The sequence below is a fragment of the Notothenia rossii genome (assembly GCF_949606895.1).
Source record: "Notothenia rossii genome assembly, chromosome: 3".
Classification (NCBI taxonomy): domain Eukaryota; kingdom Metazoa; phylum Chordata; class Actinopteri; order Perciformes; family Nototheniidae; genus Notothenia; species Notothenia rossii.
Window position 1 is genome coordinate 95,989,832 of NC_136901.1, and position 15,000 is coordinate 96,004,831.

At 44.3% G+C, this 15,000-nt stretch overlaps 1 protein-coding gene across 1 annotated transcript in view; it reads left to right on the forward strand.

Annotated features, from left to right (window-relative positions):
- abca1b (ATP-binding cassette, sub-family A (ABC1), member 1B) overlaps positions 1-15,000 on the forward strand; it is a 103,348-nt gene that overhangs the window by 52,832 nt on the left and 35,516 nt on the right. Inside the window, exons 14-20 of the mRNA XM_079668401.1 lie at positions 1-11; positions 1,751-1,973; positions 3,764-3,985; positions 4,403-4,607; positions 7,933-8,043; positions 13,066-13,240; positions 14,827-14,958. The exon at positions 1-11 is cut by the window's left edge and continues 166 nt beyond it. Coding sequence (XP_079524527.1) covers positions 1-11; positions 1,751-1,973; positions 3,764-3,985; positions 4,403-4,607; positions 7,933-8,043; positions 13,066-13,240; positions 14,827-14,958 — 1,079 coding nt within the window. The remainder of the gene's footprint in view (positions 12-1,750; positions 1,974-3,763; positions 3,986-4,402; positions 4,608-7,932; positions 8,044-13,065; positions 13,241-14,826; positions 14,959-15,000) is intronic.

Genomic DNA, 15,000 nt, shown 5'->3' on the forward strand with positions numbered 1-15,000 from the left:
GTGGACGACATGTGAGGAAACCCCGCACGACACAGTCACGCTGTTAAAGGGAGAGGGGACAATATTAAGGGCCGTGTTGGGGTAACGCACAAAGTGTTACAGTAATCAGATTACAGTTGTGTGTAACGCGTTGTTGCTCCAGCAGTAATCACATTACACTTACTAAGCTGATAGGATGGCACTCGTTACTTTCATCTGACTAACGGGAGGACAGATCAATAAACCAAAGGTCTCTTTTCTCCGGCGCTGCACTCAGAGTGCATGGATGAGGAGACGCAGCTGTCTCAGAGCAGAGAGAAACAGGCGAGGCGAACATCGTGGAGGAAATGTGGCCCGTTTCATTATCACTTCCATGGTTTCCCCGGTGGGAGCGCAGTCTTTCCCAAAACATGTTGAGCTAGAAATAGGTAGCGGGCGGCGGCCATCAGACGGGAAGTGTTTGACCTGGAGCTGTTCTGAAACTGAGCTGAAGAGAACCACATGTTCAAACAACCGGGAAACAGTCGTGCTTTAGATTAAGGATTTGTGCTGATCTGGACCTGAGGTTAACTATATATAGGGGCAGGCGTGTGGTGCAGTGGGTTGTGCGTTGGTATTGGGATCAGGGGGTCTCAGGTTCAAACCCCTCTGCAGTCAGCATGTCGTTGCGTCCCTGAGACGCTTCACCCCAAGGTGCTCCTGTCCACAGTACTGAGCAAGCGTCTAACCAGAGACATGTGATGAAATGATATATTGTTATTTCTCATTTACGGTGCATCTGGTGATGTTACGGAGTAATCTAAAAGCAATGTAACTATTGACTTTGAGCAGTGAGTAACTTAGTTGAGTAACTCCCCTCACACTGGCAGTGATGGTAATGAAACAGATTGCTCATCGGTCTGGTTGTACAACATAGTCTTTGGTTTTTTCTAAATGCTTTAAGTGCTTTTTTCATTTTGTGAATCACTTTGAGCTGCAGCGGTAATACACCTGCCTAACATGTCCTGGTGTCTTTGTGTCCGGGTGTCTCCTCCTCCTGTCTTTGTGTCCGGGTGTCTTTCTGTCCTGGTGTCTTTGTGCCCGGGTGTCCTGGTGTCTCCTCCTCCTGTCTTTGTGTCCGGGTGTCTTTCTGTCCTGGTGTCTTTGTGCCCGGGTGTCCTGGTGTCTCCTCCTCCTGTCTTTGTGTCCGGGTGTCTTTCTGTCCTGGTGTCTTTGTGCCCGGGTGTCCTGGTGTCTCCTCCTCCTGTCTTTGTGTCCTGGTGTCTTTGTGTCTTTCTGTCCTGGTGTCCTGTTGTCTTTGTGTCTTTGTGTCCTGGTGTCCTGTTGTCTTTGTGTCCTGGTGTCCTGTTGTCTTTGTGTCCTGGTGTCTTTGTGTCCTGTTGTCTTTGTGTCTTTGTGTCCTGGTGTCTTTGTGTCCTGGTGTCTTTGTGTCCTGTTGTCTTTGTGTCTTTGTGTCCTGGTGTCTTTGTGTCCTGGTGTCTTTGTGTCCTGGTGTCTTTGTGTCCTGGTGTCCTGTTGTCTTTGTGTCTTTGTGTCCTGGTGTCTTTGTGTCCTGGTGTCTTTGTGTCCTGGTGTCTTTGTGTCCTGGTGTCTTTGTGTCCTGGTGTCTTTGTGTCCTGGTGTCCTGTTGTCTTTGTGTCTTTGTGTCTTTGTGTCCTGGTGTCCTGTTGTCTTTGTGTCTTTCTGTCCTGGTGTCCTGTTGTCTTTGTGTCTTTGTGTCTTTCTGTCCTGGTGTCTTTGTGTCCCCGTGTCCCCGTGTCCTTGTGTCCAGCTTCCTGCGGGTGATGAGCCGCTCCATGCCTCTCTTCATGACTCTGGCCTGGATGTACTCGGTGGCCATCATCCTGAAGAGCATCGTGTACGAGAAGGAGGCTCGCCTGAAGGAGACCATGAGGATCATGGGCCTGAACAACGGCATCCTGTGGTTCAGCTGGTTCCTCAGCAGCCTGGTGCCCCTGCTGGTCAGCGCCGGCCTGCTGGTGCTGCTGCTCAAGGTCAGAACTCCACATGGTCACCTATTATGAAAATCCCCTTATGATGTCATAACGATGTTTTGTCTTGTGTAACCATTAGCCAATCAGCAACCAAGGTAACCCCCCCCCCCCACACACACACACACCTTATCCCCTGAATCTCCTCCTAGAGCACCATTGAGTTCTTGTTAACCAAATGTCTCTCAGACAGGCGTGGGGAGGGGCTCCTTATTTTAATCTAAAGACCTAGCTCAGTGACCACCAACTGGCGGCCCGCGGGCCACATCCGGCCCGCCAGACATTCTCATCCGGCCCGCACGACGGGGGTGACTGTGGTGTTGGCGGAGTGGTTACTGCGTTCGCCCCCCACCATTTTGGAATACTTATTGGAATTATTGGTGGAAAAGTTTCCTCACAAAATGTAATATTGATTACCGGCAGAACTGTGTGCACACTGCACAGCGCTGCAGCATGTCTGTGGGCGAGAGAGATGGTGTCTGTGAGGCCCCGCCCCCGCATGCAGATGAGAGAGAGAGATCTCTATTAAAATATATTGAAAGTTAGAAACGGAGATGGTTAGATAAAATGTGCAAGATAACGTTTATGTAGCATTTATTTATTGTCGAAATTATGACATTTCATAACGGGATCAAATCAAAGTGAATGGCCTGCTGCTGCTGAATGCACGGGGCAAGTGACTGGAAACAGTTTTAAAAGTTATTACATAGTTTCAGATAATAATAATAAATAATAATAATGATAATTCATTCTTTTTAGGGGCGCCTTTCAAAGCACCCAAGGACACTTTACAATTCATAACATATTCTAAGGAAAGGTTTAAGACAGTACAAAGAATGCAGTCCGGGTGATGTTTGTTATGTGGGGTGCAGATGAGAGGGAGCTGTCCAGAATGACACCAAGATGTTGTGTTTGAGTTCTTGATGAGCCATTAAAACAGTAAAATAAGTGTCTCCTGTTCACCAACACATACCCATCTGTTATGGAAAAAGAAAGTATTCCAAAAGTATTCTAAAAGTAATCTGAATACGTTTTTAAGACACGTAACTGTAACTGTATTCTGATTACTTTCAAAAATTGCTGTCCCGCGAAAGTGTGCCCTTGGACAAATGTAGTTGGTGATCCCTGACCTAGCTGTTAGCTGTTAGCCGTTACCAGTTAGCCGTTAGCAGTTAGCAGTTAGCTGTTAGCCGTTAGCCGTTAGCTGTTAGCCGTTAGCAGTTAGCCGTTAGCTCTTAGCCGTTAGCTGTTAGCCGTTACCCGTTAGCAGTTAGCCGTTAGCTGTTAGCTGTTGTAACCCTACAAACATTAACCAGGTTCCTTGTTTGTTTGTTTATTTATTTAAAGGACAGTGCACATTAATCCACATTGCTGTAAACGTGCCAGTGTTAGCCAGCAGGCTAATTTTCAACTGGTGTCCTTGGCAAGATGTTAAATAACACAACATGACTAGAGAAATAAAAACAATTAAAAAGAATACAACAGCAGTACAACAATAAATAGCAGTAACACTATCATACCTTGATACAGTTCAAAGGGTTCACATGTTTGATTGGTTAAAAGCCCGTTCTTATGATGGTGGTTAAATGCATGATAGGAGGTGTTATTCCTTATCTGTATTGGCATTGTGTTCCAGAGTGTTGGTGCCCTCACAGAGAAACAGTGTTGACCAAAGGAACCTGCCCTCAGAGGGGCTGCACGGCCCCTCTGAGGCCTTGTGGTTCTGCTGTGTCAAAGTGCAGAGTGGTGGGGGTGCCTTGCAGTTTATAATCTTAAAAATGTCCTCCATGCAGATGGGGGACCTGCTGCCCTACAGCGACCCCGGCGTGGTCTTCCTGTTCATGGGATCCTTCGCGGTAGTGACCATCATGCAGTGCTTCCTGCTCAGCACGGCGTTCAACCGCGCTAACCTGGCGGCGGCGTGCGGCGGCATCATCTACTTCACGCTCTACCTGCCATACGTGCTCTGCGTTGCCTGGCAGGACTACATCGGCTACGGGGCCAAAGTCTTCGCGGTAAGAACTTCGCCCTCCAGCCATCGTATTGAATGATGTATATAAGCCCTAAAACTAATTTAAAGATTATATTACTGAACATTAATCTTGTAAGACGATAAGATAATGTTTGCTTTACAGCAGCATCAAAACACAAGGCCTTGTCCAGTAACAATCAGATAAATAAACAATTCAAAATGTAAACACCTAAATGGAAAGAAAATAGCATTAACATTTTGATTTTACAAATGTACATTAACAAAGAAATGTGCATTGTTGCAAGAGAGGTGAACTATATACATGTCAGATAAATGAGCTAATGTTGCGGTGAAGGCAAAATGCTATATCCATGTAAATATAAACAACAACAGAATGTACGATTAGATCCTGTACGGTGAAATGCTGTTTGTGTTGTGATGAGTACATGTGACCCCGCAGAGCCTCCTCTCCCCCGTGGCGTTCGGGTTCGGCTGTGAATACTTCTCCCTGTTCGAGGAGCAGGGCGTGGGCATCCAGTGGAGCAACCTGGTGTCCAGCCCCCTGGAGGAGGACGACTACAGCCTTCGCACCGCCATCATCATGATGTACGTGGACTCCTTCCTGTACGGCCTGCTCACCTGGTACATCGAATCCGTGTTCCCAGGTGAGACACTTTGAATCTGAATCAGAGTTCCTTCATCACGGCCCGTCTACACTACAGGCATCAAAAAATCTTGAAGCTGGGCGTGTCTGAAGCTTGGCGATTTTTTGCGACCAACAACCAATCACATGAATCTTCCGCCCCCGACATACAAAGCAATAGCAATGTTAAAACGAAGTAAACTGGATATAAACTCCCCAAACAGGCGAAAAACTATCAGGTTCACCCACTGTCTCTGCCACCTCCCTCCATGCCTGGTTCCTCCGGTTTGTATCCCGGTAAATAGTTCTGGTCGTAAAGAACCGGGTGATTTGCTACCGTAATATCTCGTCTGGAATATGAGGAAATGAACTGCGGTCTGGCTCTCCCAGCTTGCACACGGTTTGATTGGCTGCGCTTGCACTGGCGGGATTTGCATAAACTGGATTTGATTGGCTGATGCCAAGCATCGAGCCTCAAAAGTTGAACATTGTTCAACTTTTGATGCCGATAGATGCTCGTGATGCTTGCAAAGCCATGCCATGCTCCCCACAATGCAGTTCGGCGAAGATTAAAAATCTTCTACGTCACCCCATTCAAGTGAATGGGCGAAGCGTTGAAAGCATTTTTCGATGCCTGTAGTGTAGACGGGCCGTCAGTCCCACAGCGGGGAACCGGTGTTACAGCAGGGCAATGAAGACTAAGCTAACTCATAAGTAACAAAATACACAACCATGAGTAAACAACCATGACTACACAACCATGACTACACAACCATGAGTAAACAACTGTGAGTAAACAACTGTGAGTACACAACCGCGAGTAAACAACCATCAGTACACAACCATGACTACACAACCATGACTACACAACCATGACTACACAACCATGAGTAAACAACTGTGAGTAAACAACTGTGAGTAAACAACCATTACTACACAACCGTGAGTACACAACCATGACTACACAACCACGAGTAAACAACTGCGAGTAAACAACCGCAAGTAAACAACCATGACTACACAACCATGACTACACAACCATGACTACACAACCATGAGTAAACAACCATGACTGCACGACCATGACTACACAATCGTGAGTAAACAACTGTGAGTAAACAACCGTGAGTAAACAACCTTGACTACACAACCGTGACTACACAACCGCGAGTACACAACCGCGAGTACACAACTGTGAGTAAACAACCGCGAGTAAACAACCACGAGTACACAACCACGAGTAAACAACCACGAGTACACAACCACGAGTAAACAACCACGAGTACACAACCACGAGTACACAACCACAAGTAAACAACCACGAGTAAACAACCCCGAGTAAACAACCATGACTACGCAACCATGAGTACACAACCATGAGTACACAACCACGAGTAAACAACCATGAGTACACAACCATGACTACACAACCATGAGTAAACAACTGTGAGTAAACAACCGCGAGTAAACAACCGCGAGTACACAACCATGACTACACAACCATGACTACACAACCATGACTACACAACCATGAGTAAACAACTACGAGTACACAACCACGAGTACACAACCACGAGTTAACGACCACGAGTAAACAACCACGAGTAAACAACCACGAGTACACAACCACGAGTACACAACCACGACTACACAACCATGAGTACACAACCACGAGTAAACAACCACGAGTAAACAACCACGACTACGCAACCATGAGTACACAACCATGAGTACACAACCACGAGTAAACAACCATGAGTTCACAACCATGACTACACAACCGTGAGTAAACAACTGTGAGTAAACAACCGCGAGTAAACAACCGCGAGTACACAACCATGACTACACAACCATGAGTAAACAACCACGAGTACACAACCACGAGTACACAACCACGAGTAAACAACCACGAGTAAATAACCACGAGTAAACAACCATGGCTGAAAAGGAGTATAGGCAGTTTTAAAAAGTGACGAGCGTATCACTTGTTAGAGATTCTCTCACTAGAAGGTTTTATTTTCTGATTCGTCCCTCGATTAAATATATTCTGCACAATCGTTTTAAATCTTGATTTTTGCTTTATCGTGTTTTTCTTTTTTGGGTGGAAGCGTTCGGCTGAAGAGACTCAACATTATTCTTAACCCTGACCTGTGATTTTTCTTGTCATGTGATCTTGAAGTAAAGTTAGTCCAGTCAGCCTCTCTCTTAGTGGACAGTAAAGATGGTAATAGTGAATGAGACTCTCTTTGGAGGAAACCAGTGACCTTCACCAGTGACCTTCACCTGTGACCTTCACCAGTGACCTTCACCTGTGACCTTCACCTGTGACCTTCACCAGTGACCTTCACCCAGTGATGCAAATTAGTCGCTTTTCGGCGCCTCCCGCTTTTCTAACGCTGATTTGGGTGACTTGTGTAATTCGTGGAGAACCGAAGAGTTTTCGTTTTGTGGGGGGGGGTCCGTCAGTCCGTCCGTCCGACTGACGGACTGACAACTTCTCACTTCAAAAAAGAAAAAAATAATTAAACAAGCGAGTGCCAATTTTTCATGGCCAAGGACAGGTTCCTTGAACACAACACGAGCGTAACGTGTCTTCACCATATGTCTTCACGTGGTTATGTCTCGTCTGAAAGGAGTGACGGAGAGCACCGGAACGCTGCTCAAGCTCTTCAAATATTGCAGTACCCATAAGGAGACGTACACACCGCAGTGTTTGCGAGGCTGTGTCTTTAGTTGTAAGCACAGTGGCGATCTGTTGTTATTAGCATCTGGTTAGCTAGCTATGCTAACGAATTTAAAGAGCTTTTCTCCAACCAGGTGGAAGAGAGCTCTCTCCTGAGAGGCTCAAATAACCTCAGCTCAGTGAGGTTAAGGCACACCTTGATATGATCATTATAGTTATTAATGAGACATTAGAGACTCAATTATTAATAGGTATAAAATACTATATGACAGTAACAAAAAAAAGTTGTTAAAAATAACAAGAATAGAGTTTGAAAGGGGAGTGATTTGTAAAATATCCAAAAAGAAAAGTCTGTCATTGTCAGATATTACGCTGTTTTTTTCTGCTTCGAATAGTTCTCTCTTTTTTCACCATACCTGTGTTTGCATCACTGTTCACCAGTGACCTTCACCTGTGACCTTCACCAGTGACCTTCACCTGTACATGTTTCAAACCTAGTGGGGGGCTCTGTGATGTCACAGGCTGTAACAGACATCATGGCACACATGTTATTATTCTAAACTAACAGGGAGACGTAGAAACATCCTCAGGAGACGCTGAATGAGCTGAACTACAGGAACACAAAGCACTATGGGACTATGAGTAATATCTGTCTGTGTCTCAGGTCAGTACGGGATCCCTCGGCCCTGGTTCTTCCTCTTCACCAAGTCCTACTGGTGGGGGGAGCCCTACGTCAGGTCCAAGGTCCACCTGAGCCAGAAGGCAAACCCAGAAGGTGAGGCTTTTATTGTGAAAGAGACTTCCTGTGACTCTTACTGTGAAATAGACCTCCTGTGACTCTTATTGTGAAAGAGACTTCCTATGACTCTTATTGTGAAAGAGACTTCCTGTGACTCTTATTGTGAAAGAGACTTCCTGTGACTCTTACTGTGAAATAGACCTCCTGTGACTCTTAGTGTGAAAGAGACTTCCTATGACTCTTATTGTGAAAGAGACTTCCTGTGAGTCTTATTGTGAAATAGACCTCCTGTGACTCTTAGTGTGAAAGAGACTTCCCGTGACTCTTATTGTGAAAGAGACTTCCTGTGACTCTTATTGTGAAAGAGACTTCCCGTGACTCTTATTGTGAAAGAGACTTCCTATGACTCTTAATGTGAAAGAGACTTCCTATGACTCTTATTGTGAAAGAGACCTCCTATGACTCTTATTGTGAAAGAGACCTCCTTTGACTCTTATTGTGAAAGAGACTTCCTGTGAGTCTTATTGTGAAAGAGACTTCCTGTGACTCTTATTGTGAAAGAGACTTCCTGTGACTCTTACTGTGAAATAGACCTCCTGTGACTCTTATTGTGAAAGAGACTTCCTATGACTCTTATTGTGAAAGAGACTTCCTGTGAGTCTTATTGTGAAAGAGACTTCCTATGACTCTTAATGTGAAAGAGACTTCCTATGACTCTTATTGTGAAAGAGACTTCCTGTGACTCTTATTGTGAAAGACACTTCCTGTGACTCTTACTGTGAAATAGACCTCCTGTGACTCTTATTGTGAAAGAGACTTCCTATGACTCTTATTGTGAAAGAGACTTCCTGTGACTCTTATTGTGAAAGAGACTTCCTGTGACTCTTACTGTGAAATAGACCTCCTGTGACTCTTATTGTGAAAGAGACTTCCTATGACTCTTATTGTGAAAGAGACTTCCTGTGACTCTTATTGTGAAAGAGACTTCCTATGACTCTTATTGTGAAAGAGACTTCCTGTGACTCTTACTGTGAAATAGACCTCCTGTGACTCTTAGTGTGAAAGAGACTTCCTATGACTCTTATTGTGAAAGAGACTTCCTGTGAGTCTTATTGTGAAAGAGACTTCCTATGACTCTTATTGTGAAAGAGACTTCCTGTGACTCTTATTGTGAAAGAGACTTCCTGTGACTCTTATTGTGAAAGAGACCTCCTGTGACTCTTATTGTGAAAGAGACTTCCTATGACTCTTATTGTGAAAGAGACTTCCTGTGACTCTTATTGTGAAAGAGACTTCCTGTTTCTCTTATTGTGAAAGAGACTTCCTGTGACTCTTAGTGTGAAAGAGACTTCCTGTGACTCTTATTGTGAAAGAGACTTCCTGTGACTCTTAGTGTGAAAGAGACTTCCTGTGACTCTTATTGTGAAAGAGACTTCCTGTGACTCTTATTGTGAAAGAGACTTCCTGTGACTCTTACTGTGAAAGAGACTTCCTGTGACTCTTATTGTGAAAGAGACTTCCGGTGACTCTTAGTGTGAAAGAGACCTCCTTTGACTCTTACTGTGAAAGAGACTCTTATTGTGAAATAGACCTCCTGTGACTCTTATTGTGAAAGAGACTTCCTGTGACTCTTACTGTGAAAGAGACTTTTATTGTGAAAGTGACTTCCTGTGACTTTAAGTGTGAAAGTGACTTCCTGTTACTCTTATTGTGAAAGAGACTTCCTGTGACTCTTATTGCGAAAGAGACTTCCTATGACTCTTATTGTGAAAGAGACTTCCTGTGACTCTTATTGTGAAAGAGACTTCCTATGACTCTTATTGTGAAAGAGACTTCCTGTGACTCTTATTGTGAAAGAGACTTCCTGTGACTCTTATTGTGAAAGAGACTTCCTGTGACTTTTAGTGTGAAAGAGACTTCCTGTGACTCTTATTGTGAAAGAGACTTCCTGTGACTCTTATTGTGAAAGAGACTTCCTGTTACTCTTATTGTGAAAGAGACTTTCTGTGACTCTTATTGTGAAAGAGACTTCCTGTGACTCTTACTGTGAAAGAGACTTCCTGTGACTCTTATTGTGAAAGAGATTTCCTGTGACTCTTACTGTGAAAGAGACTTTTATTGTGAAAGTGACTTCCTGTGACTTTAAGTGTGAAAGTGACTTCCTGTTACTCTTATTGTGAAAGAGACTTCCTGTGACTCTTATTGTGAAAGAGACTTCCTGTGACTCTTATTGTGAAAGAGACTTCCTGTGACTCTTAGTGTGAAAGAGACTTCCTGTGACTCTTAGTGTGAAAGAGACTTCCTGTGACTCTTAGTGTGAAAGAGACTTCCTGTGACTCTTAGTGTGAAAGAGACTTCCTGTGACTCTTACTGTGAAAGAGACTTCCTGTGACTCTTACTGTGAAAGAGACTTCCTGTGACTCTTATTGTGAAAGAGACTTCCTGTGACTCTTATTGTGAAAGAGACTTCCTGTGACTCTTATTGTGAAAGAGACTTCCTGTGACTCTTATTGTGAAAGAGACTTCCTGTGACTTTTAGTGTGAAAGAGACTTCCTGTGACTCTTAGTGTGAAAGAGACTCTTATTGTGAAATAGACTTCCTGTGACTCTTATTGTGAAAGAGACTTCCTGTGACTTTTAGTGTGAAATAGACCTCCTGTGACTCTTAGTGTGAAAGAGACATCCTTTGACTCTTAGTGTGAAAGAGACATCCTTTGACTCTTATTGTGAAAGAGACTCTTATTGTGAAAGAGACTTCCTGTGACTCTTAGTGTGAAAGAGACTTCCTGTGACTCTTAGTGTGAAAGAGACTCTTATTGTGAAAGAGACTTCCTGTGACTTTTAGTGTGAAAGAGACTTCCTGTGACTCTTAGTGTGAAAGAGACTCTTATTGTGAAAGAGACTTCCTGTGACTCTTAGTGTGAAAGAGACATCCTTTGACTCTTATTGTGAAAGAGACTTCCTGTTACTCTTAGTGTGAAAGAGACTTCCTGTGACTTTTAGTGTGAAAGAGACTTCCTGTGACTCTTAGTGTGAAAGAGACTTCCTGTGACTCTTAGTGTGAAAGAGACTTCCTGTGACTCTTACTGTGAAAGAGACTTCCTGTGACTCTTATTGTGAAAGAGACTTCCTGTGACTCTTATTGTGAAAGAGACTTCCTGTGACTCTTATTGTGAAAGAGACTTCCTGTGACTCTTAGTGTGAAAGAGACTCTTATTGTGAAATAGACCTCCTGTGACTCTTAGTGTGAAAGAGACATCCTTTGACTCTTATTGTGAAAGAGACTTCCTGTGAGTCTTAGTGTGAAAGAGACTTCCTGTGACTCTTAGTGTGAAAGAGACATCCTTTGACTCTTATTGTGAAAGAGACTCTTATTGTGAAATAGACCTCCTGTGACTCTTAGTGTGAAAGAGACATCCTTTGACTCTTATTGTGAAAGAGACTTCCTGTGAGTCTTAGTGTGAAAGAGACTTCCTGTGACTCTTATTGTGAAAGAGACTTCATGTGAGTCTTAGTGTGAAAGAGACTTCCTGTGACTCTTATTGTGAAAGAGACTTCCTTTGACTCTCAGTGTGAAAGAGGCATCCTTTGACTCTTATTGTGAAAGAGACTTCCTGTGAGTCTTATTGTGAAAGAGACCTCCTTTGACTCTTAGTGTGAAAGAGACTTCCTGTGACTCTTAGTGTGAAAGAGACTTCCTGTGACTCTTAGTGTGAAAGAGACTTCCTGTGACTCTTACTGTGAAAGAGACTTCCTGTGACTCTTATTGTGAAAGAGACTTCCTGTGACTCTTATTGTGAAAGAGACTTCCTGTGACTCTTATTGTGAAAGAGACTTCCTGTGACTTTTAGTGTGAAAGAGACTTCCTGTGACTCTTACTGTGAAAGAGACTTCCTGTGACTCTTATTGTGAAAGAGACATCCTTTGACTCTTATTGTGAAAGAGACTTCCTGTGACTCTTAGTGTGAAAGAGACTTCCTGTGACTTTTAGTGTGAAAGAGACTTCCTGTGACTCTTAGTGTGAAAGAGACTTCCTGTGACTCTTAGTGTGAAAGAGACTTCCTGTGACTCTTACTGTGAAAGAGACTTCCTGTGACTCTTATTGTGAAAGAGACTTCCTGTGACTCTTATTGTGAAAGAGACTTCCTGTGACTCTTATTGTGAAAGAGACTTCCTGTGACTCTTAGTGTGAAAGAGACTCTTATTGTGAAATAGACCTCCTGTGACTCTTAGTGTGAAAGAGACATCCTTTGACTCTTATTGTGAAAGAGACTTCCTGTGAGTCTTAGTGTGAAAGAGACTTCCTGTGACTCTTAGTGTGAAAGAGACATCCTTTGACTCTTATTGTGAAAGAGACTCTTATTGTGAAATAGACCTCCTGTGACTCTTAGTGTGAAAGAGACATCCTTTGACTCTTATTGTGAAAGAGACTTCCTGTGAGTCTTAGTGTGAAAGAGACTTCCTGTGACTCTTATTGTGAAAGAGACTTCATGTGAGTCTTAGTGTGAAAGAGACTTCCTGTGACTCTTATTGTGAAAGAGACTTCCTTTGACTCTCAGTGTGAAAGAGGCATCCTTTGACTCTTATTGTGAAAGAGACTTCCTGTGAGTCTTATTGTGAAAGAGACCTCCTTTGACTCTTAGTGTGAAAGAGACTTCCTGTGAGTCTTAGTGTGAAAGAGACATCCTTTGACTCTTATTGTGAAAGAGACTTCCTGTGAGTCTTAGTGTGAAAGAGACTTCCTGTGACTCTTATTGTGAAAGAGACCTCCTTTGACTCTTATTGTGAAATAGACTTCCTGTGAGTCTTAGTGTGAAAGAGACCTCCTTTGACTCTTACTGTGAAAGAGACCTCCTTTGACTCTTACTGTGAAAGAGACTCTTATTATGAAAGAGACTTCCTGTGACTCTTAGTGTGAAAGAGACTTCCTTTGACCCTTACTGTGAAAGAGACTCTTATTGTGAAAGAGACTTCCTGTGACTCTTAGTGTGAAAGAGACTTCCTTTGACCCTTACTGTGAAAGAGACTCTTATTGTGAAAGAGACTTCCTGTTCCCAGTGGTGTGTATGGAGGAGGAACCGGCTCACCTGGAGCCCGGCGTCTACATCGAGAACCTGGTGAAGGTTTACACCCACGGAAAGAAGCTGGCGGTGGACGGACTGACGCTGGGGTTCTACGAGGGACAGATCACCTCCTTCCTGGGACACAACGGGGCCGGCAAGACCACCACCATGTGAGTAAAGACTAGAGACCACCACCATGTGAGTAGAGACTAGAGACCACCACCATGTGAGTAAAGACTAGAGACCACCACCATGTGAGTAAAGACTAGAGACCACCACCATGTGAGTAGAGACTAGAGACCACTACCGTGTGAGTAAAGACTAGAGACTAGAGACCACCACCATGTGAGTAGAGACTAGAGACCACCACCATGTGAGTAAAGACTAGAGACTACCACCATGTGAGTAAAGACTAGAGACCACCACCATGTGAATAGAGACTAGAGACCACTACCGTGTGAGTAAAGACTAGAGACCACCACCATGTGAGTAGAGACTAGAGACCACCACCATGTGAGTAAATACTAGAGACCACCACCATGTGAGTAGAGACTAGAGACCACTACCGTGTGAGTAGAGACTAGAGACCACCACCATGTGAATAGAGACAAGAGACCACTACCATGTGAGTAAAGACTAGAGACTAGAGACCACCACCATGTGAGCAAAGACTAGAGACCACCACCATGTGAATAGAGACTAGAGACCACTACCATGTGAGTAAAGACTAGAGACTAGAGACCACCACCATGTGAGTAGAGACTAGAGACCACTACCATGTAAGTAAAGACTAGAGACTAGAGACCACCACCATGTGAGTAAAGACTAGAGACCACCACCATGTGAGTAAAGACTAGAGACCACCACCATGTGAGTAAAGACTAGAGACCACCATATGAGTAAAGACTAGAGACTAAAGACCACCACCATGTGAGTAAAGACTAGAGGCCACCACCATGTGAGCAAAGACTAGAGACCACCATGTGAGTAAAGACTAGAGACCACCACCATGTGAGTAAAGACTAGAGACCACCACCATGTAAGTAAAGACTAGAGACCACCATGTGAGTAAATACTAGAGACCACCACCATGTGAGTAAAGACTGGAGACCACCACCAAGTGAGCAAAGACTAGAGACCACCATGTCAGTAAAGACTAGAGACCACCACCATGTGAGTAAAGACCAGAGACCACCATGTGAATAAAGACTAGAGACTAGAGACCACCACCATGTGAGTAAAGACTAGAGACCACCACCATGTGAGCAAAGACTAGTGACCACCATGTGAGTCTTTACTAGAGACCACCACCATGTGAGTAGAGAGTAGAGACTAGAGACCACCATGTGAGTAAAGACTAGAGACCACCACCATGTGAGTAGAGACTAGAGACCACCATGTGAGTCAAGACTAGAGACTAGAGACCACCACCATGTGAGTAAGGACTAGAGACCGCCACCTTGTTTAGGTTGAGCTCCAGGTGGCGAGCAGACATCCAGATGTCACGATGCATGCGACCACCTGGGTTTCAGATCCGGACAAAAGACAGAATGCTGTGGTAGGAGAAGCAATGAAAGTAGGATAGTATAAGACAGCCAAAAGTGTCCAGAGAAAAGAGCAGTGGACCCAGGACAGAGCCCTGTGGGACGCCGGAGAGGAGTGGACAGGGTTTAGAAACGGATCCTCCACCAGTTACCCTGTAGCTGCTGTCTTTGAGATGAGAGTTTCTGTTAATATGTCCCCCTCTCGTCCTCAGGTCCATCCTCACAGGTCTTTTCCCCCCCACCTCAGGGACGGCCTACATCCTGGGGCGAGACATCCGGACCGAACTGAGCACCATCCGGCAGAGTCTTGGTGTCTGTCCTCAACACAACGTCCTCTTCAGCATGTGAGTCCTCCAATCCATGCCTGGATGTCATTTTGTCTCTTC